This window comes from Argopecten irradians, chromosome 9 (assembly GCF_041381155.1).
Source record: "Argopecten irradians isolate NY chromosome 9, Ai_NY, whole genome shotgun sequence".
Taxonomy (NCBI): domain Eukaryota; kingdom Metazoa; phylum Mollusca; class Bivalvia; order Pectinida; family Pectinidae; genus Argopecten; species Argopecten irradians.
The window spans coordinates 35,217,398-35,242,112 of record NC_091142.1 but is presented as its reverse complement, the minus strand read 5'-3'; the positions used below and the strand labels follow the sequence as shown (position 1 = coordinate 35,242,112).

At 35.6% G+C, this 24,715-nt stretch overlaps 1 protein-coding gene across 1 annotated transcript; it reads right to left on the bottom strand.

Moving 5' to 3' along the window:
- Nucleotides 1–577: 577 nt before the first annotated feature.
- On the bottom strand, nt 578–24,444 carry LOC138332163 (serine-rich adhesin for platelets-like). Its single transcript, XM_069280151.1, has 5 exons — nt 23,908–24,444; nt 8,922–9,018; nt 3,760–3,930; nt 3,332–3,499; nt 578–2,829 (listed from the first exon to the last, which is right to left on the bottom strand). The coding sequence occupies exons 1-5, from the start codon at nt 24,229–24,231 to the stop codon at nt 2,330–2,332; spliced, it is 1,260 nt and encodes a 419-aa protein (XP_069136252.1). The 5' UTR covers nt 24,232–24,444; the 3' UTR covers nt 578–2,329.
- Between the last annotated feature and the right edge of the window lie 271 nt (nt 24,445–24,715).

The window sequence follows — 24,715 nt, the reverse complement described above, 5'->3', positions numbered from 1 at the left end:
GGCGAGATAACTCTAGTAATATCATTGGGTAGAGGCAGAAATACAATCCGGATTAAGCATTTACTCGACGTCAGTGGGTCCCTTGTATTACTTCATTTATCAGGTAAACTCGATCGTTATCAGAATATTCGTTAAGTTTACTTGAGTACAAAATGAAAACGTTTGTAGGGAGAACAGAACAACTTGAATAGGGTGGTCGAGTTACCGAGGTTCACAAGTCATGGTATTTGAATTTTGATCTCCACCAGAAAACTGTACAGTTGATTAAGTTCGAGGGGATAACATATTGCGATTTCGTCTTTGATTCAATACACTATACATGTTATGTTTTTGTTAATCTTTTCGCTGTATTCCGGATGTTTAAGGTCGCGTTACTTATATTGACTGCGACTAAAGCGAAATGCATCCTCGATACTCCAGGGGTTCCGTAAGTGATCGGAACCCCCTATAGTATCGAGGATGAGCGAAATGTAACCCCAGTGAATAAAAATAATAATACAAGACAAAATTCACAATTATCATATGAAAATCAAAACGTTCCCTTACATTAAATTATAAACAAGAGGAAAAGTAAATAAGTGAAGGACAAAACTTTATTGAAATGATATACAGTAACAAATTATGCATAACAAAAACAGGGGAAGCGATGTATGATACCTATTTCTGACATGTTCATCTCAAATATAAGTTTATTGAATATATCCCAATATCAGTCGTCATAGATACCAGTAAACCCATCCGTACATCAGAATCTGTTTAGCCTAAATCACGTTTTTTATATTGGACTAGATTTATTATACATATTCCATACAATATCACAGTCAACAATTTCTTCAAAACACTGTTTATCTCCCCTTATCCCATTTCCATCTACGACAACACATACATAGTTACGGAAGCCGTTCGGTACCACGTAGAAAGTACACAAATGTTCTTGTGAGCGAATAAAATTGTGACCGTCCAAGAATTGTATAGTTTTCCTTCACAAAAACATTATGTGACTTAATAATGAGGAAATCTATTTTAGAAAGAGAGAACATCTATGTGATCAACAAGACAAATACAATAATTTTTGCCGTAACGCAAATATTTTATACAATTATGATCGTTCTACTGTAAATGATGGTAATATATACATGACCGAAATATTAGGCAATGATGATACAATGAATCAATACTAACATTGATATAACATTTACAACGTATATGAAGCATGTTGTGGGATTTCCGTGCCCGCATATCTGTATAAAATAGCTATTATATACTAAAGATACCATTTAAAGACAAATAGTATTTTTTTCATATATGCAAACGAAAACAGACAAGTCACCATTACCACCATCAATTGAAAATTTTGAGCTTTTAATTTTATTTCAAGATAAAAATTAAAAAAAAAAAAAATTGCGTCCCGAAAAAACTCCGTCGGATAATGTCCTATATAGAATGAAGTATTGATTGCGCAGGCACCATGAACAAACTATGTTATTGAACTCCTTTTTGTGTGTGTTAGTTAGACATACATGACGAAACACTAATTAGTGTTCAAATAATAAGAACAGTTTATGCTCTGTTGGTAATGGAGCATCTTTAAGGCAAACATTGATTCTATTCTATTGTTGGATTAGATTAAAATCGGAAAAAAACATATAATTTTGTATACATACAATGCATAGTTACCTTTTGAAACTAAAGTCTGATAAAATTTAGTTTTGGTTTAGTAAATGTATTGTACAAACTGTGATAGGACTTCCACTGATACCAGTGTCGCCTGCTAACCTTTACACAATTACGGGAACACATCTCAATATGTACAGCGTCTTTTAAATAGCATGTAATTCTTTAGCGCGAATTTTTAGTTCCAAACATGTGGTTGCATCGCTACCAAACCTCGTGGTCAACAGAGACATCTCCTATTACTAAAAATGATGACAAACTACAACAGTAAATGAGAGATATTGATTGCTTTTATTGAACATCGAGGAATAATGAAAAGTTTCCTCCATTAACTATGGCTTTCCAGGTGGACAGATGTATCATCAGTTTTAACTGATTGACAGACCACGATACTAAAATGTGTGTGCATACAAAATCTTATAAATTAGGAATGCAGCGAATTCTGTCATTTCAAACAATGACATTCCTTTCAAGGATAATTCATGTTTTTGCAAACTGCGATTTTTTCAAACCTCAGTGTACAATATTTCTTATATTGATAATTCCCTTTAACCAAAAGGGTAACTTAATGTTTGACCTACATTTTGAATAGAATGCTCACTTCAATCACACATATGACATGGTCACAGACTTTCTGTTGTAGATTAGGGGTCCATTAGACAATGACCATCTGACACACAGCACGTTCCGGCTCAGTCAGCTTGTCTCGGATATACATCTGATTGTCATTGGTGTAGCTGCTCAGAACCACTCCGCAATCCGGAATCCTATCCTCGCAGGTAGTGATGTTAAGGATACACTCGGTAGCCTCGACTACCGTGACAGTGGTGGTGATTACGGAAGTAGTACTTGCGGTGCTGGTGTCGGCCGTAGTTGTACTTGTGGTGCTAGCATCGGCCGTAGTTGTACTTCCATTGTAGAGATTTTCAGTAGTTGTTCTTTCGGTGCTAGGATCCACCGTGGTAACAGTAGTTGTTGTAGTTTCGACTTCCTCCTCCTCACAACTGGTAATGTTAGAAACACACGTAGTCACCGTTTTGCCGCACATGGAACTGTTTGATATGACGTAGTTTTTGTAGATAAGGAGTGTACCGTCATCGTACTCCATATTGTGAGCGTCCGAGTCAGTGCTCCCTTCAATCCAGTAGAGTCCATCTAGAGGAATACAGAAAGAATTTTGTAACAATCGACTGTTAGGAAAAGAAATCTGACACATGTCGGGAAATGAATAGGTAAACTAAAGTAATTCTTGCTAAAAGATTCAGACGATAAGAAACTCAAGAATGCTTCAACGAAACTAGTCGTTGCCGCTATCACACAATTTATTATCTCTATGTTTCTACCTAAAATGGATTTTGACGGGACTATAAACTATTTCCTTAATCATTATAGGCTATGGGAGAGTATTTAATAACATTCCTAACTTGTGTTTGTAATTACATACAGAGACTTGTGTTTGTACATCTTCTTATCCTGACAGGTTACAACGTAGCGTATAGCGTTTAACATGATTTTCAACCTTTCTAAAACGTTTTGACCTTTCAAACGAAAAGATTTTGTAACTTCCGAAAACAGAGAAGTTAAGACGTCATACGTGTATGAATCGTCATAAAGTTAACAAAACCAAACAAGTGATTATTTAGGACTAATAGGCTACCTTTGAGTGCGCTGAAGTACGAGTCCCTGAGCTCACTATCAATCCGTGGGACCTTGCCTCCGAGGTTCTCGCAGACGTCCCTAGCTTCCGCATAGGTCAATTTCTCGTTACTCGGGTAGTGGTAGCAGGAGACAAGGCTATGGTTCTCGTACAACGGGACACTACAGGCTGGAGGAAGGTAACGAATATCGCATGAAAAAACTTCTATAAAACTATGATTGAAATGATGGATATTATCCAAATGCCATATACAATGCTCAAATACCGATGTTAATTGGAGGTTAAAAATGATATTTAGTTTGGTATGTCACACAAACATTTTATCTGGTGGCTAAAATAAAGCTTTTCATCTATACAATAGACCATGATATTTTGTTTGGTACATGACGTTTCGTGTATACACGTGTAGCGAAGTGGTGCTGTCTTACTCAGGCAGTCGACGTCGCTGAAGACTGTCCACTGTCCGTCCCGTCCACACACCGTTTTATTGATGGTTGGAAGCCTTCTGCTTGGACAGACGATCGAGAACTCCATCCCGATAGACCGGGACCCATTTGTGGTTTTCATGGAATGGGTCATCCCAGAGAACGATGGACACTCTGTGGCAAAAACGCAAATACTTATTTAAAAACCTACCAAACATTGGAGAAAAAAAAGAAAAAAAAACATTAATAAAACATTAATAAAATAGGTATTAGACGGCGAGTGTCAAATAAATTAACATTTCTCGACAGTCCTTGAAGATGAGGCTTTAACGGAAATAGCACTACAACAAGAGGCCCAGGGGCCTTAACGGTCATCTGACTACCTTGGCAATAGCCGTATAGGAAATTAATTAGATATGGTGTCTTGGTTCCTATCTCCGATTAGGGATCAACTAGAGATGTAACAACACTTTGTCAAGATCATATCAGGGTCATTCCAGGCAAGTTTCAGCCAAATCGCACCGGTAGAACTTGAGAAGTTCAAAATGTGTTTTCAAGATAGCGGCTATGGCGGCCATCTTGGATTTCGGTTCAACCCAAAACATAACAACACTTCGTTGGGACCACATCAGGCTAATTTCATGTTTCAAGTTTCAGCTAAATCGCACTGGTAGACTTTGAGAAGTTCAAAATGTGTTTTCAAGATGGCGGCTGTGGCTGCCATCTTGGATTTTGGATCGACATAGAATATAACAACATTTGGTGGGGACCCATGCAGGATCATTTCATGCAAGTTCAGCTAAATCACACCGGTAGAACTTGAGAAGAAGTTCACATTTCAAGATTTTGGAATATTTGACTCTCGTGACCTTGAAAGTAGGTCAAGGTCATTCATTTCCACAACTTTGGTAGACCTTTATCTCAGCATGCTACTGGCTAAATATGAATACCCCGGACCTTTCGGCTAGTTAAAAGAAGTAGTTAAAAGATTTTAGTCTATTTGACCCCTGTGACCTTGAAAGTACGCCACGGTCATTCATTTTCACAACTTTGGTAGCCCTTCATCCCAGCATGCCACAGGACAAATATGAGTACCCTGGACATTTCGGATAGTTAGAAGTTGCTCAAAGAGTTTAGCCTATTTAAACTACGTGACCTTGAAAATAGGTCAAGGTCATTCACTATCACAACTTGTATAGCCCTTCATCTCAGTATACCAGAGGCCAAATATGAGTACCCTGGACATTTCGGTTAGTTAAAAGAAGTCATTCAAAGAATTTAGCCTATTTGACCCCTGTGGCCTTGAAAGTAAGTCAAGGTCATTCATTTTCACAACTTTGGTAGCCCTTTATCCCAGCATGCTTTAGGCCAAATATGATAACTTCGGGCCGTACTGTTGAAAAGAAGTCGTTTGAATGAAAAGTTTACGCACGGCGCACGACGACGGACGTTGCATGATGACTATCGGTCATCCTTCTGGTCAGATGACCTAAAAAGGGCAAAAATTCCAGCACACAAGAAGACACAACACGAATAAACCGCAGCCTCCCAAAACAAAACACTGCACGCTACATACACGCTACACACCGTATACATGGGGCCGTTAACTGTTAATAGGATGTTAATTAATCAAACAAACAAACATAAAAATCAATTAAAATAAAACTATAGATTTTCTGGAAACTATATTGCATGGACTGAATGTATATAAGATCTCGATTGTTTTAAAGATGTCTTGATGATTTTAAACAAACATTAGTCGTATGAATATCCAATAAAGAACTATCCTTTTTTCTTACGAAGGTTTCGGTAGACTATAAATATATAATGACATTAACTTTTACCCTATTTTACTGTACTTTGCATGCTAAGGTAAATTGTCAATTACTAGTATACCACACGATGACATATTCCCACAAGGAAAAATGTTAATTGGAAGGAGGAACTCATCGGTCATGATCATCATGTCCACAATAAATGATAGGAAGTTTAGCCTGCATGAGTAGCTGTCAGGATGAAATAGTAACTAGTTGTTAATACCAAACAAAAGGAAACCGGACCACAAATGATCATGATACCTCACACATTAAGTTTTACTTTATAATACTAAGTAGATATTTACTGTTTTCTGATCAGCATACACAAGCAATACTTCTACGCGTGTATTTGAAATTCACGTGAATATTTTCTTTATGTGAATTTCGCATGATATGCAGGTGAAATTCATGTGATAATTTTCACGTGAAATTCACTTTTTTGTGCCCCTGTTCATGTGAAATTCACACAAAGAAATATTGTCTGTGAGCTACAAATATTTCAAAGTTATATGTGCCGTATTTTTCACACTCAAGAATCAAAATTAACTTTTAATGTCATTCACCACCAAAACACACCAATATTTGATTAATTACAAAACTAACAATGAACAGGTTTTAATTTAGATGAATAAATAAGTGTTAAAAATTATTTTAAACAGTACTGCCAAAATCATTATATTTTTGCCTATATTGAGATGAAGAGAACATACGGTCTAACCAAGAAATCAAGTTGAGGGTCTATAATTCCATTTGACATTTTTACAGTGGTATCAGTGATTGTAAAATTCTGCCAAATTTTTCAAATGAATGATCTTGATCTTCATTCAAGGTCACAGGAGTCAAAAAGGCTAAAATATTTAAACGACTTCTTTTCAATAACTAGGAGACCTAGAGACCTGATATTAGGCCTGTGGCAAGCTGGGATAAAGGGCTACCAAATTTGTTCCAATAATTGACATTGATATTCATTCAAGGTTACAGGGGTCAAAAAAGCTGAAATATGTTAACGACTTATTATCAAAAACGAAAAGGCCCAGGGTAATCATATTGGGCCTGTATCATGCTGGGATGACAGATCTTTTTTTACGGTAGATTCAAAAATCAGTTTCTCTAAATATTCACTTAAACATTGACACCATCTTCTATTATATTTTAACATAAATGTGTTTATATGAGTTTATACAAGGGAAACACTATTGATTTTCAGTAGTCACAATTAAGTTCCGTTCGAGCTACAGTGATTATAGGATTTTAAGTCACATTACCATTACAAAAACACGTTTTGATTTTAAGCCACACAACCTTTACTCAAGTCCTATATATTATCTCTACGAGTTACATCCCTTGCCAAACGTCAGGTATACGTTGGGTTATGCATTTACTATATATGCAAATGAGCTGTACCATTGTCATGCAACAAATTTCTTTATATAAGAAGAATAACTCAATTGGGAGGGAGGATGTGATGTCAAATACTGTTATAGCACTGTTACCACAATCGTTGCTGGGATTGGTTAAGTATAATTACGGTGGACTCCTGACAATTCAGAAACATCACTCCCCGGTCGGACAACAGTTGTGATTATTAATCTAGTTGTCCGAACGACTTTCAAGACTGACAGTCTAGTACTGTATAAAATTAAGATCAGTCAGGTCAATATTTGCAATAAAATGGAACTTTTTTACTCATTGAGAAAAAGCTTTGTTATAAAACTCTAAAAGGTTTAGATCCTAATTTTTTAAAATTGAGTTTTTCCATTTGTTTTCTTTTCACAGCTACCACTGCATATAGACTGTATGTTTCTTTAGCAAAAACATGTAGTTGAAACATATAGTCTTAATATTAATCGTGTACTAATGTTATTGGTTTGGTTTATGTTGTAAAGGCACTCTCTCTATAATATTCAATTTCATTGATTCATACTAAGGATTAGTGTGTAACAACTCATTAGACAACGTCAATGTCTCGTTTGTGATGTACAGGGACATCAATTCTGTATGCTTTATAGTTTTTTTCACGAAGGTATTTAGAAACAAAAACGTTAGCGAGTGAAAAGACAACACAGGCAATATTCCTTCACGTGAATTTAACTTGGTTTTCTTCACGTTACATTTATTGCCTGTATATATGTTGTACATGGCCCGTGTTGGCTGATAGAACGTTGTCCTGGAACTTTTGGTGTAAACGCCTTACATTTGATTACGGGTTTCTACTGATTATTGTGCTCATGATAATGTGTAATGTGTTAATTTTCAATTTATAACATTATAATGTGTGAAGTCCAGTACTACTGTGGTACCTACCAACTGTTTGACATTTGAGGGCAATGTCTGTAAAGTCCGGTACTACTGTGGTACCTACCAACTGTTTGACATTTGAGGGCAATGTCTGTAAAGTCCGGTACTACTGTGGTACCTACCAACTGTTTGACATTTGAGGGCAATGTCTGTAAAGTCCGGTACTACTGTGGTACCTACCAACTGTTTGACATTTGAGGGCAATGTCTGTAAAGTCCAGTACTACTGTGGTACCTACCAACTGTTTGACATTTGAGGGCAATGTCTGTAAAGTCCAGTACTACTGTGGTACCTACCAACTGTTTGACATTTGAGGGCAATGTCTGTAAAGTTCAGTACTACTGTGGTACCTACCAACTGTTTGGCATTTGAGGGCAATATCTTTGAAGTCCAATACTACTGTGGTACCTACCAACTGTTTGGCATTTGAGGGCAATGTCTGTAAAGTCCAGTACTACTGCGGTACCGAACAATTTTTTGACATTTGAGGGCAATATCTTTGAAGTCCAATACTACTGTGGTACCTACCAACTGTTTGGCATTTGAGGGCAATGTCTGTAAAGTCCAGTACTACTGTAGTACCGAACAACTTTTTGACATTTGAGGGCAATGTCTGTAAAGTTCAGTACTACTGTGGTACCGAACAACTGTTTGACATTTGAGGGCAATATATGTGAGGTCCAGTACTACTGTGGTACCTACCAACTGTTTGACATTTGAGGGCAATGTCTGTAAAGTTCAGTACTACTGTGGTTCCTAACAACTGTTTGACATTTGAGGGCAATGTCTGTAAAGTCCAGTACTACTGTGGTACCTACCAACTGTTTGACATTTGAGGGCAATGTCTGTAAAGTCCAGTACTACTGTGGTACCTACCAACTTTTTGACATTTGACGGCAATGTCTGTAAAGTCCGGTACTACTGTGGTACCTACCAACTGTTTGACATTTGAGGGCAATGTCTGTAAAGTCCAGTACTACTGTGGTTCCTAACAACTGTTTGACATTTGAGGGCAATGTCTGTAAAGTCCAGTACTACTGTGGTACCTACCAACTGTTTGACATTTGAGGGCAATATCTGTGAAGTCCACACATTTCTCTTCAGTAGAACAGCCGTGGTCTGCGCATCCCCCGGCGATATGGTTGAACTGTAAAACACAATGATTTTGATTCATTTGAAGATTGGCCTTTTTATCTACATTTCATAATTATGTATAAAATACAATCAGGCATTACCTATGTACACTACTGAGGTTGTGTAACCCACTAATCACATTACAATTAATTACATGGTGTAAGTATATACACGTATCTATCTCTAAGGTCTTTTGAAATTCCACTTTACCGATATTAATTCAATCAGAGTGGCAATGCCAAATCGCTATCGTTGGAGCAGCTTCCGATCCATAAGTCGTCTTTGTATATTACAGAGTTATGTGCCTTGTGGATAGGCATGGCTTGTGACGTCATACCTTTGTGACTGATATTGACATTATGTTCTCTATAATATGCAAATACAGAATAGGGTATCGTTCGATTGTTCTCGCCCCCAATGGTTTATAATTGCAGTATATAGGAATACTGACGGATTCTGAACTTCAGGGGGCATTACCAATAAGTGTTTATTTTAATACAGCTTAATAATCTCAATAATCCTGTGCCCATTTGTATAGCCATATCATAACCTTAGATAGCAAGTTACCAAATTTATCACAAACATTTCTCTAAAATCACTCACGCTTTTATGAAGACCCAAACGGATCTATTAAATTCACTATTTAATTTTACTTTCAACTTAATTTTGTTAATTTGTATTGTGTTGTAATCATAGACTTTGCCATAGACAAGATTGTGATTTAATTTCAAATTGCATTAAGGTTTTATCTCAATGATTGAATTTGTCACAATAAAAAGAATATGACAGTAAGCAGGTACTACGAACGGCCCTTTTAAACATATTTTCATTAATACAACATCACAAAACTCACGAGTTGGACTTTCATTCTAGATAGGTGTAAGGTTAAATAGAGCAAAACAATTAATTACTTTTACGTGATCAAAGACTCTCTGGTAGAAATTAGATTTTAAATATGTATATCCATATAACACGTGAACTCATTCCTATAATAATACTATATCCTGGTGTACTTCGATAAAGTTAATTGGTCCGACAGATTGTAAAGCAAACTCGGAAACCTTTGTGTGTGTATCTACCGTGACAAAACTATATTGTTGGGATCCTGATTCACTATGGACTGATCAGATACAATAACACTTACCATGTGTTCCATTTGCAGATGAGCACCAATTGTCACGATACGAATTTTTTGTATCTCAAAATGAAATGCGCCGTACCAGCAGATACATGTGGTCCGTTTTCAGAAGCGTACCACTTGGATCCAAGATAGCGAATTCGAGATTTTTTTTTATTTGTGATCGAAATGTTTTCTTTGTTGAAAACAAGACTGAGATTAGTTATACCCGATAAAATTACATGGATCATTTATTTCAATGTATTCCGAAACTATATAGGTAATACTTTTATATCCATTTTTTTTGTTAACACCGGACTTTTATATTCGAAGCCTATCTTTCGTATGGATGCCATGATGCCGCAATCATGGAAAAATTTAAACACGTTCCATCCGCAAATGACAGATATATAGCGAACTGGAAATCTATCAGGACCTTATCAAGACGTTTTCAGCATTAGTCCACTTTACTCAAAAACAAAACTGAAGCATTTCTTTAATAGCATGATACTTTCTGAAATAAAAAATTAAATATGCACTTATGGTATTTGGTTAGTCTTATTTCAGACTGAAGAAGGCCCTAGTGTGGCTGAATATATATTGCATGTAAATGTTTTTTTTTATTTTACTTTGAATTTATTTTGGCCTTTTATTTCGAATTATCAATATACTATACCGTTTTATATATAATTGATATATTTTATATTATTATTTATATATAACGCTTTATACCGTTTTTACCTCATTATGAAATATGCACTTGTTTATTGACTTTTGTTACTGTATATTGTTTGGAAACAAAACAATTTATAACCAAATTAACTTTATACCGTAATTATTACAGTACTGTATGACGAGTTTTACTGTACTAAGAGTTAGCAGTTACCAGGACGAGAAGATTATCTGGTTCTTTGTTTTGTGGCAATGGTCAGGCTCTGATATTTCACGTCAAAGGGAAGGATATGTAAGAAAATGATTTTGTTATATAAGACAATGCGAGGAAATATCGATAGGTTCTAATTAACAAATATATTTGGGGTGTGATATTTAAAGACATGGACAATTTAGACGGTGAAGGAAAGCCGGAGTACCCATAGTAATAAACATCGACCTATTGTTAGTACCAGGCAGCCATAACACGGTAGATGGCTAATAGTAATGCGATTCTAATACAGCTGTAAGCCATCAGTGCTGGTAACAACAAAACGATAGTTTTTTTACAGGATCGATATTAGAAATTAAGTCAAGGCTATACCTGATCATTATCATTTACACTGCTGAACATGATGGTGCGAAGCTGTAATATTTTTTTGCAATAACTAACACACAGCACAGCTCATAAGCATTATATCTATTTCCTGAAATGGCCATTATTTTTTTATCGAAAATTAATTTGTACGCATGACTTGGGATGTAGTTTTTTCATTCATTTCAGGAACATAACCTATGAATAATCTATATACTGCTGTAGGCATTATTACTCTACGGTATTGCTACATGTCAGTATATACATTAGGTGTTATAAAACCTCGCACTATAAATGAACTGTTTACCTCACCTAAGTGCAAACCCATTAATCCTATACATGTCTATCGTAAATCGAAAAGCATTTCGTGTCACGATTGTCTACGTCACTGTGATGTTTGATTTGCCATTTTAAAAAACCAAACTTTTTACAAACTTTATTATTGTCTCGAGCTTGTTTCTGTAAATCGTATCAATACCAGGACAATAGTGCATCACTGTCATAGAAATATGCAACAAAAATGACACGATGGATGGAAAAAATATTGATTACATGTACAAAAAAAATACTGCAGACCGCCTCATTTTCGCAAGCTATAAATGTCCGTGTAATTTTTGGAAAGTAATTAAACGCTAATTCAAATGTTAAGCGAATAATTTATAAAATATGTATATGTGGAGACACGATTTTTAATCAGAGCTAGTGATAACGAATATTCATACAGTGGTTAACATTACCAGATTATATCCTCACCTCCGATATCACAGAAGGACCATGCACTCCTAGTGAAATCAGCCATCCGATATCAAAGAAGGACATGTATTCCTAGTGAAATCAGCCATCCGATATCACAGAAGGACCATGTACTCCTAGTGAAATCAGCCATCCGATATCACAGAAGGACCATGTATTCCTAGTGAAATCAGCCATCCGATATCACAGAAGGACCATGTATTCCTAGTGAAATCAGCCATCCGATATCACAGAAGGACCATGTATTCCTAGTGAAATCAGCCATCCGATATCACAGAAGGACCATGTATTCCTAGTGAAATCAGCCATCCGATATCACAGAAGGACCATGTATTCCTAGTGAAATCAGCCATCCGATATCACAGAAGGACCATGTATTCCTAGTGAAATCAGCCATCCGATATCACAGAAGGACCATGTATTCCTATGAAATCAGCCATCCGATATCACAGAAGGACCATCGTGAATCAGCCATCCGATATCACAGAAGGACATGTATTCCATGAATCAGCCATCCGATATCACAGAAGGACCATGTATTCCTAGTGAAATCAGCCATCCGATATCACAGAGCTGTTCCTAGTGAATCAGCCATCGATATCACAAGGACCTGTACTCCTAGTGAAATCAGCCATCCGATATCACAGAAGGACCATGTATTCCTAGTGAAATCAGCCATACCGATATCACAGAAGAAGGACCATGTATTCACAGAAGGATAGTGAAACGAGGACATGTACCTAGGATCAGCCATCCGATATCACAGAAGGACCATGTATCACTGAATAGCCATGTATCCTAGTGAAATCAGCCATCCGATTCCGAAGGACCATGTATCCTAGTGAATCAGCCATCCGATATCACAGAAGGACCATGTATTCCTAGTGAAATCAGCCATCCGATATCACAGAAGGACCATGTATCTAGGAAATCATGTATTCCTAGTGAAATCAGCCAGGTGTTGATCATATTATAGTACTGTTAATATGATATTGGCCCGTGAACACCAACTGATTTTATGTGACGTTTGACAATTCCTACTTAAACTTTTGTTATTATGGTAAACAATAAAATTAATGAATTGGGTCAAGGAACCTGGACTAGAGCCTTAAGTGGAACTGTGGTACCACAAACAGGAAGTGTACAATCTCCAGTAAAAAACACAAGTTAGAACTCGAGCAGGTCGAGTGGAAGTCCCCGAGAAAATATTTTTACAAGATAAAAAAAATGTTCATGATAATATTTTGCCGGCGAGAATATCTATTTTATTTATTTATTAGTTACGGTACGAGTTGTAATCTTTGATCATATTATAGTACTGTTAATATGATATTGGCCCGTGAACACCAACTGATTTTATGTGACGTTTGACAATTCCTACTTAAACTTTTGTTATTATGGTAAACAATAAAATAAATGAATTGGGTCAAGGAACCTGGACTAGAGCCTAGTGAACTGTGGTACCACAAACAGGAAGAGTACAATCTCCAGTAAAAAACACAAGTTAGAACTCGAGCAGGTCGAGTGGAAGTCCCCGAGAAAATATTTTTACAAGATAAAAAAAATGTTCATGATAATATTTTGCCGGCGAGAATATCTATTTTATTTATTTATTAGTTACGGTGTGGATAGTAATAATCATATCTGGCGATATGTGAAAACTATTGCTGATATTGGCCAATGACAGAATGACTGGTATAGTTTAGGAAGCTGGCAACCGGGATGTATACAGTTTGCGCTTATTAAGTACTTATCGGTTTAGTTGTGGAAATTTGTTATTACAAAATTAATGATAATATGGTAAATATATACTTCAACATTTTCTCCCGGAGTTTAGTGCGGTCCCACAGTCAATGAAATGTGGGAACCGCAATGCACTAGATATTGATACTTCAAATAAAAACAATGGATAGTTTTATATCTTCCGGAATTCACCCTCTCATAGAAAATAACAAAATAAAAGTAAAACTAATAAAAATGAAATAAATCTCTAATAATGTATAACAGCTGCTTGCTAAATAATAATGTGAATCGATAATTTAAATGAGGAGCGCAAAGGTACTATTACTGAATATATTTTTACCGCTTCATCGGCATTAAAATTGTGTAAATTGTGAATTATTCAACAATGATTACCACAAAGTTGAAATAAAATGTGTCGTTAATTTGTTAGCAAATTCCCAAAATCGCATTTACTGCCTGTTATGTGTAAATAAATATACATTTCCCCTGATTAATTGGTGTTGTAAATAAATTATGTATTCCATTTCGATAGAAAACAAGTAATAATTCCATCTTCTCCATTAGCTTCATGGTAATGACAATGATAAAGTGTAATATTTCACATGTATAATGGACATAGAAACAGTATCACCAAATAACACTAATCTGCTCTATACTGTTGGCGCTGACACAAGTTAGGTTTGTAATTATTAATATTTATCCTACAACCAGCATTAGCATAGTGCCATGTCCCTACTTATGTTTTTGCTTTATTCGCCACTGACGAAGACTATGGCTAGTTGCATTTTATCACGTGCGCCGATTCCATCGACCTCCTCTTGGTTGGACCATTATTTGAAAGTCGGACATGTTTGTTGAACATTGTAATACGAATATGTTAATAAATATAACACTGCTAAATATAAAAATCATATTATGTATTTTTGTTACGCTGGAGGATAAAAAGAACAAAAAGTCAAGGCTCTTCACTTTTATCTTTCTTAACCCTCTCCAAAATACATCTTATATCTTAAGACACTGACTATGTGATTTAAGTAGAAAGTCATTTTACTTATTAACGAACGTCATAATAGTAGGCAGCCAACGCCACAAAATACCGTAATCACTTACATGCAGATAGGGTCCAAGCATCACATATAATGTCGCTATTGTTTGATTCTTAAACGAAACCACAGCATATTGTAATTTTTTTCTCTCTTTTTTTTTGGTCTTAGTGTTGGTTTAAGACTAGTTGAGGAACACCGACATATGTTTGCTTCTATATTTAACTGGACCGACCGACTGTCACCTTAATGTGAGAGTCAATGCCAAAAGGGATCAATTTGGCTGTATTTCCATATAAACGGTTTATGTTGTAGAGTGGTAGTTAAGATGACCGTAAGTGTCAGCCTGATAGCACTACAGAATAGCCAAACCATATATATACAAGTAGATCGAAATCTTGATTATAAGAGTCATTCTCAGAAAAGTTCCAAATTGCTGTCTTCTCTATTTATTGTCTTTTTAGAAATATTTTAACAAGGAAAGGTTATATTTGAGGCGTTAAAGTGACTATACGGAGCAGAAAAAAACTATGTTTTAATGCATTTTGTTCTTCAAGTGAGAATTAAGTTGATTTTTTTTTCAATTCAAAATAGGTCAACCGCAGGAAATAGGCTTCTCACTGGAAAAATGACCCAAATTCATGCTTAGATAAAATATCGTTTCAGTGTGATAAAATGTTAAGTTAGTATTTGTTTTGTAGGTAATATTTGAAAGTTTTAGGTTTTTTCCAAAAAAATATTGCAATAATTTTTTAACAAAAAGTTCGTCTGTCCTTTGAAGAAACGTCTGTGGTGTTACCACAATCATTTTGGTTCAAATGATGCATCACTAGGAAGGATAAGTACTATTATCCATAATTTATTAACCAAGCATCTACTCCCTATTTATTTGGCACATGATGACTTAAGTTCAAGGGAGGGGAGATTTTAATTGAATTAAATCAATGACGAGTTTATCTATCAATAAACATTTCAGTGCCCATGGTGTTACCAATCATTTTGAACCATGACATGTATTTTCAATAAAACTCTCTCTTATATTTTAAAGTTAGTTTATATTAAGATGTTACAATTTGTACTATGATGAAGAGCATAAATGAAAAGCTTTTTTAAAAAATGAAGAAAACGTCTGTGGTGTTACTGTCCTTGGTGTTACCAAATAGTGATGAAATAGTAACACCACTGACAATATTTTGAAACACCACAGACATATAAGAGCCATACAAGAAGATATTTAAAACACCTTATCATTTAATGGTTATAATATTTGATGAACAAATCTCCATAGATGAAATAAATTTCAAAATAATGAATCACAAATATAATCGGCAACAGTACCACTACATTTAGTCTTGGTAACACTATGGACAAACATGGTAACACCATAGACAAGGACAAGTAAATACTGCTTTTTACTCCTTTTGTAACATAAGATTATATGAAACTCTTTGAAATCATAGTATTATGTCTACCTAGTCCATTTTTAATCTCTAATTAATTCATTATGATGATCAAGAACTATACAAAACATTTAAATCTGGTAACACCATGGACAAATGTCTGTTGTGTTACCTTTGTCAGCGGTATTCAATCAATGTCCATAGTGTTACCAGGACAAACATTTTGCATAATGATAAGTTTAAGATGAAATATAGATCATGTTAACACACAAAAAGTTTTCAAATTATTGAAAAACCCAAATAAGATCTTTGTCTCAAAAGAATAATCTTTTTGAATCATTTTATATAATAAAATAAAAAAGTATCTGTATGGTATAAAAGTACAAGGATGTTGATTGGTGAGATATGCTACTCGCAGCTGATAACGGAGCATGAAAGTAATATAATTTGACATGAACATGACATAGTATCAAATGAAATGAACTGTTATTGATTACATTAATATATTTTAAAACAGAAGATTATGGTATTTAGTATGGTAACACCATGGACATTTGATCTTGGCATGTGATCTTTTGGTCGTTATAGTAACTAATTGGGAGCTTATCAGGAATTACCAATATCATTTTGGATTTCTACAATGAGCATGCTTTAAGTTTCTGAACCAAAATTATCTATTAATTGAGGTATTTTTTTCAGGTTTCTTTATGTTGGATTTGGAACATTTATGAGAACGACTCAGAAACGGAACGTTTCTATTTGAACAAAGAAAGAAAAAAAGAAAGAAAGAAAGAAAGAAAGAAAGAAGATTATAAATTCTTTGTCCGTCATGTAGCAAAATTGAAAAATCGTTAATTTGGTTACAGTAGATCGATGATTATTTAACGGGAAGTAGATGTCACTTTACCGTAAACTTGTCTGAATGTAGTTCGACAATGATTACTAGTTAATTGTTTAAGTTTTTATAGAAATCTAGATAAAAAAGACGCGAGTAGGAACGCATGGAACTGTTGGTTATAATTAAAATTATTTGTTTAAAAAAAAAAAATATTTGTTATTGATACATTATGTAAGCAATTAAGATTTATAAATATTAATGAGTGCCGATTTGCTTATGATGATATCATTACATCTTATTTGCATATGTCGGCAAATTATGATATATTATTTTGGCTTTCTTGTATATGAATTTACAGGTGACACAACTCGGGGTTATTTGATATTGAATTTATTCCTCGCTCCTAAGTTATTTTTTAAAAGTTACATAAGCTAAAGCTCGTGTCTTTTGTAACTTGCGAGTGTAAATTCCACATTTCTGAATAATCGATAACATGTATATATGAACACGTATCAAGTGTTGAAGTTTTTAAGAAAGATAAGAATCAATTATAGATTTTGTACCAATGCAAAGGCTTTTTTAAGGGTGTTTAAAAAATATTTGTGATGGTAATAACCAATTATTTATTAACATACAAGTTCACATATGGAAGCTGATTGGTGGTCGCATTGCGTAAACACTAACATAACCATCCATAATGTGAAATATTATATTTTCCTGTAACATAAATAGTTAATGCGTTTTGCTACAAGCACGAATAACCATGATTTCAAAGCATGTTTTAAAATTTTAAATTTCAATTACTTCTGTCACTGGTAGGTGTAATACATTATCTCTTACATCTGTCACTGATAGATGTCCTTCGGTCAACTTGTAATACTTACCTCTCCTTCTACTTTTGTAATAACTTACCTCGTCCTTCTGTCACTACAACTAACTTTTTGTAATAACTTACCTCGTCCTTCTGTCACTACTAACTTTGTAATAACTTACCTCGTCCTTCTGTCACTACTAACTTTGTAATAACTTACCTCGTCCTTCTGTCACTACTAACTTTGTAATAACTTACCCGTCCTTCTGTCACTACTAACTTTGTAATAACTTACCTCGTCCTTCTGTCACTACTAACTTTGTAATAACTTACCTCGTCCTTCTGTCACTACTAACTTTGTAATAACTTACCTCGTCCTTCTGTCACTACTAACTTTGTAATAACTTACCTCGTCCTTCTGTCACTACTAACTTTGTAATAACTTACCTCGTCCTTCTGTCACTACTAACTTTGTAATAACTTACCTCGTCCTTCTGTCACTACTAACTTTGTAATAACTTACCCCGTCCTTCTGTCACTACTAACTTTGTAATAACTTACCTCGTCCTTCTGTCACTACTAACTTTGTAATAACTTACCTCGTCTATCTGTCACTACTAACTTACCTCGTCCTTCTGTCACTACTAACTTTGTAATAACTTACCTCGTCCTTCTGTCACTACTAACTTTGTAATAACTTACCTCGTCCTTCTGTCACTACTAACTTTGTAATAACTTACCTCGTCCTTCTGTCACTACTAACTTTGTAATAACTTACCTCGTCCTTCTGTCACTACTAACTTTGTAATAACTTACCTCGTCCTTCTGTCACTACTAACTTTGTAATAACTTACCTCGTCCTTCTGTCACTACTAACTTTGTAATAACTTTCGTCCTCGTCCTTCTGTCACTACTAACTTTGTAATAACTTACCTCGTCCTTCTGTCACTACTAACTTTGTAATAACTTACCTCGTCCTTCTGTCACTACTAACTTTGTAATAACTTACCTCGTCCTTCTGTCACTACTAACTTTGTAATAACTTACCTCGTCCTTCTGTCACTACTAACTTTGTAATAACTTACCTCGTCCTTCTGTCACTACTAACTTTGTAATAACTTACCTCGTCCTTCTGTCACTACTAACTTTGTAATAACTTACCTCGTCCTTCTGTCACTACTAACTTTGTAATAACTTACCTCGTCCTTCTGTCACTACTAACTTTGTAATAACTTACCTCGTCCTTCTGTCACTACTAACTTTGTAATAACTTACCTCGTCCTTCTGTCACTACTAACTTTGTAATAACTTACCTCGTCCTCGTCTTTCTGTCACTACTAACTTTGTAATAACTTACCTCGTCCTTCTGTCACTACTAACTTTGTAATAACTTACCTCGTCCTTCTGTCACTACTAACTTTGTAATAACTTACCTCGTCCTTCTGTCACTACTAACTTTGTAATAACTTACCTCGTCCTTCTGTCACTACTAACTTTGTAATAACTTACCTCGTCCTTCTGTCACTACTAACTTTGTAATAACTTACCTCGTCCTTCTGTCACTACTAACTTTGTAATAACTTACCTCGTCCTTCTGTCACTACTAACTTTGTAATAACTTACCTCGTCCTTCTGTCACTACTAACTTTGTAATAACTTACCTCGTCCTCGTCTTTCTGTCACTACTAACTTTGTAATAACTTACCTCGTCCTTCTGTCACTACTAACTTTGTAATAACTTACCTCGTCCTTCTGTCACTACTAACTTTGTAATAACTTACCTCGTCCTTTGTCACTACTAACTTTGTAATAACTTACCTCGTCCTTCTGTCACTACTAACTTTGTAATAACTTACCTCGTCCTTCTGTCACTACTAACTTTGTAATAACTTACCTCGTCCTTCTGTCACTACTAACTTTGTAATAACTTACCTCGTCCTTCTGTCACTACTAACTTTGTAATAACTTACCTCGTCCTTCTGTCACTACTAACTTTGTAATAACTTACCTCGTCCTTCTGTCACTACTAACTTTGTAATAACTTACCTCGTCCTTCTGTCACTACTAACTTTGTAATAACTTACCTCGTCCTTCTGTCACTACTAACTTTGTAATAACTTACCTCGTCCTTCTGTCACTACTAACTTTGTAATAACTTACCTCGTCCTTCTGTCACTACTAACTTTGTAATAACTTACCTCGTCCTTCTGTCACTACTAACTTTGTAATAACTTACCTCGTCCTTCTGTCACTACTAACTTTGTAATAACTTACCTCGTCCTTCTGTCACTACTAACTTTGTAATAACTTACCTCGTCCTTCTGTCACTACTAACTTTGTAATAACTTACCTCGTCCTTCTGTCACTACTAACTTTGTAATAACTTACCTCGTCCTTCTGTCACTACTAACTTTGTAATAACTTACCTCGTCCTTCTGTCACTACTAACTTTGTAATAACTTACCTCGTCCTTCTGTCACTACTAACTTTGTAATCTTTCTCCTTCTGTCACTACTAACTTTGTAATAACTTACCTCGTCCTTCTGTCACTACTAACTTTGTAATAACTTACCTCGTCCTTCTGTCACTACTAACTTTGTAATAACTTACCTCGTCCTTCTGTCACTACTAACTTTGTAATAACTTACCTCGTCCTTCTGTCACTACTAACTTTGTAATAACTTACCTCGTCCTTCTGTCACTACTAACTTTGTAATAACTTACCTCGTCCTTCTGTCACTACTAACTTTGTAATAACTTACCTCGTCCTTCTGTCACTACTAACTTTGTAATAACTTACCTCGTCCTTCTGTCACTACTAACTTTGTAATAACTTACCTCGTCCTTCTGTCACTACTAACTTTGTAATAACTTACCTCGTCCTTCTGTCACTACTAACTTTGTAATAACTTACCTCGTCCTTCTGTCACTACTAACTTTGTAATAACTTACCTCGTCCTTCTGTCACTACTAACTTTGTAATAACTTACCTCGTCCTTCTGTCACTACTAACTTTGTAATAACTTACCTCGTCCGTCTGACACTACTAACTTACCTCGTCTTCTGTCAATAACTTTGTAATAACTTACCTCGTCCTTCTGTCACTACTAACTTTGTAATAACTTACCTCGTCCTTCTGTCACTACTAACTTTGTAATAACTTACCTCGTCCTTCTGTCACTACTAACTTTGTAATAACTTACCTCGTCCTTCTGTCACTACTAACTTTGTAATAACTTACCTCGTCCTTCTGTCACTACTAACTTTGTAATAACTTACCTCGTCCTTCTGTCACTACTAACTTTGTAATAACTTACCTCGTCCTTCTGTCACTACTAACTTTGTAATAACTTACCTCGTCCTTCTGTCACTACTAACTTTGTAATAACTTACCTCGTCCTTCTGTCACTACTAACTTTGTAATAACTTACCTCGTCCTTCTGTCACTACTACTAACTTTGTAATAACTTACCTCGTCCTTCTGTCACTACTAACTTTGTAATAACTTACCTCGTCCTTCTGTCACTACTAACTTTGTAATAACTTACCTCGTCCTTCTGTCACTACTAACTTTGTAATAACTTACCTCGTCCTTCTGTCACTACTAACTTTGTAATAACTTACCTCGTCCTCGTTCTGTCACTACTAACTTTGTAATAACTTACCTCGTCCTTCTGTCACTACTAACTTTGTAATAACTTACCTCGTCCTTCTGTCACTACTAACTTTGTAATAACTTACCTCGTCCTTCTGTCACTACTAACTTTGTAATAACTTACCTCGTCCTTCTGTCACTACTAACTTTGTAATAACTTACCCCGTCCTTCTGTCACTACTAACTTTGTAATAACTTACCTCGTCCTTCTGTCACTACTAACTTTGTAATAACTTACCTCGTCCTTCTGTCACTACTAACTTTGTAATAACTTACCTCGTCCTTCTGTCACTACTAACTTTGTAATAACTTACCTCGTCCTTCTGTCACTACTAACTTTGTAATAACTTACCTCGTCCTTCTGTCACTACTAACTTTGTAATAACTTACCTCGTCCTTCTGTCACTACTAACTTTGTAATAACTTACCTCGTCCTTCTGTCACTACTAACTTTGTAATAACTTACCTCGTCCTTCTGTCACTACTAACTTTGTAATAACTTACCTCGTCCTTCTGTCACTACTAACTTTGTAATAACTTACCTCGTCCTTCTGTCACTACTAACTTTGTAATAACTTACCTCGTCCTTCTGTCACTACTAACTTTGTAATAACTTACCTCGTCCTTCTGTCACTACTAACTTTGTAATAACTTACCTCGTCCTTCTGTCACTACTAACTTTGTAATAACTTACCTCGTCCTTCTGTCACTACTAACTTTGTAATAACTTACCTCGTCCTTCTGTCACTACTAACTTTGTAATAACTTACCTCGTCCTTCTGTCACTACTAACTTTGTAATAACTTACCTCGTCCTTCTGTCACTACTAACTTTGTAATAACTTACCTCGTCCTTCTGTCACTACTAACTTTGTAATAACTTACCTCGTCCTTCTGTCACTACTAACTTTGTAATAACTTACCTCGTCCTTCTGTCACTACTAACTTTGTAATAACTTACCTCGTCCTTCTGTCACTACTAACTTTGTAATAACTTACCTCGTCCTTCTGTCACTACTAACTTTGTAATAACTTACCTCGTCCTTCTGTCACTACTAACTTTGTAATAACTTACCTCGTCCTTCTGTCACTACTAACTTTGTAATAACTTACCTCGTCCTTCTGTCACTACTAACTTTGTAATAACTTACCTCGTCCTTCTGTCACTACTAACTTTGTAATAACTTACCTCGTCCTTCTGTCACTACTAACTTTGTAATAACTTACCTCGTCCTTCTGTCACTACTAACTTTGTAATAACTTACCTCGTCCTTCTGTCACTACTAACTTTGTAATAACTTACCTCGTCCTTCTGTCACTACTAACTTTGTAATAACTTACCTCGTCCTTCTGTCACTACTAACTTTGTAATAACTTACCTCGTCCTTCTGTCACTACTAACTTTGTAATAACTTACCTCGTCTCCTTCTGTCACTACTAACTTTGTAATAACTTACCTCGTCCTTCTGTCACTACTAACTTTGTAATAACTTACCTCGTCCTTCTGTCACTACTAACTTTGTAATAACTTACCTCGTCCTTCTGTCACTACTAATTTGTAATAACTTACCTCGTCCTTCTGTCACTACTAACTTTGTAATAACTTACCTCGTCCTTCTGTCACTACTAACTTTGTAATAACTTACCTCGTCCTTCTGTCACTACTAACTTTGTAATAACTTACCTCGTCCTTCTGTCACTACTAACTTTGTAATAACTTACCTCGTCCTTCTGTCACTACTAACTTTGTAATAACTTACCTCGTCTTCTGTCACTACTAACTTTGTAATAACTTACCTCGTCCTTCTGTCACTACTAACTTTGTAATACTTACCTCGTCCTTCTGTCATACTACTAACTTTGTAATAACTTATCTTACCTCGTCCTTCTGTCACTACTAACTTTGTAATAACTTACCTCGTCCTTCTGTCACTACTAACTTTGTAATAACTTACCTCGTCCTTCTGTCACTACTAACTTTGTAATAACTTACCTCGTCCTTCTGTCACTACTAACTTTGTAATAACTTACCTCGTCCTTCTGTCACTACTAACTTTGTAATAACTTACCTCGTCCTTCTGTCACTACTAACTTTGTAATAACTTACCTCGTCCTTCTGTCACTACTAACTTTGTAATAACTTACCTCGTCCTTCTGTCACTACTAACTTTGTAATAACTTACCTCGTCCTTCTGTCACTACTAACTTTGTAATAACTTACCTCGTCCTTCTGTCACTACTAACTTTGTAATAACTTACCTCGTCCTTCGGTTACTAATTACTTTGTAATAACTTACGTCGTTCTTTTTCCAGCCATGCGGACTTGTCATTGTATCCAGGGCACTAACCGAGTACACTCCCGGACGGCTAGTTGTCCCTAAATCACACTTCGTGGTTGAGGCACTGAATGTGATCCCCTTACATCGTGTGTATTTCATGCACTCTTTTATACATCTTACTAGCGTTGACTGGTACAGTGTCAGAAACACGTTAGCCGATTTCATCTGCGTTTTTCGCCGAAAGCTGTTGTAATCCAAAACATAACTAGACCGTGTAGATACTATTTCACAAGTCATACATAAAATCAGGACTAACTGACAGAAACACGCTTCAAATCTCATGTCTGTGCCTACTGTCGAGCGGAAATCACCGATATAGGCTTAGGTATATATAGCAATATAATTTTACAAACCAAATGTCAAGATGTCACTTGTTGTCAAAGAACAGTTTGTGAAGAATTAACGGATACAAGAAAAAATCACTTATTCTGTTTCAACAGACACATTCATTACCAGATAACGTTGATTTCGTCTTATGTTATTATAAAATTTATATCAGTATGTTCTCTTCACATCCAAATCAATTTTTACTTGTTCTCCAATTAACTACATTTAAACGATAACAAGGCCTGAATGAATCGCCGATGAAGACCGTCGATAAAAGCGTGGACACCGCAGTATTGTTTCTAATACATTAAACCGTACGGCAGTATGTAGTCCTCGGGACTCACGTGACGTCTAACTACAGGTATGATCATCAGTCTCAGCCATGGAAAGTAAATCGTTAATAACTTAGTGAACCAGAACCCTGCTGGGTGGTAGGCTG

What these genes read in the sequence shown, in the direction of transcription:
- LOC138332163 (XM_069280151.1), bottom strand. Translation starts at nt 24,231, where the DNA reads ATGAGATTTGAAGCGTGTTTCTGTCAGTTAGTCCTGATTTTATGTATG. An exon ending in CCTCAAATGTCAAACAGTTG is followed by an intron (nt 3,931 to 8,921) that starts GTAGGTACCACA and finishes TTTTTGCCACAG; the next exon opens with AGTGTCCATCGTTCTCTGGG. An exon ending in GTACTTCAGCGCACTCAAAG is followed by an intron (nt 2,830 to 3,331) that starts GTAGCCTATTAG and finishes GTATTCCTCTAG; the next exon opens with ATGGACTCTACTGGATTGAA.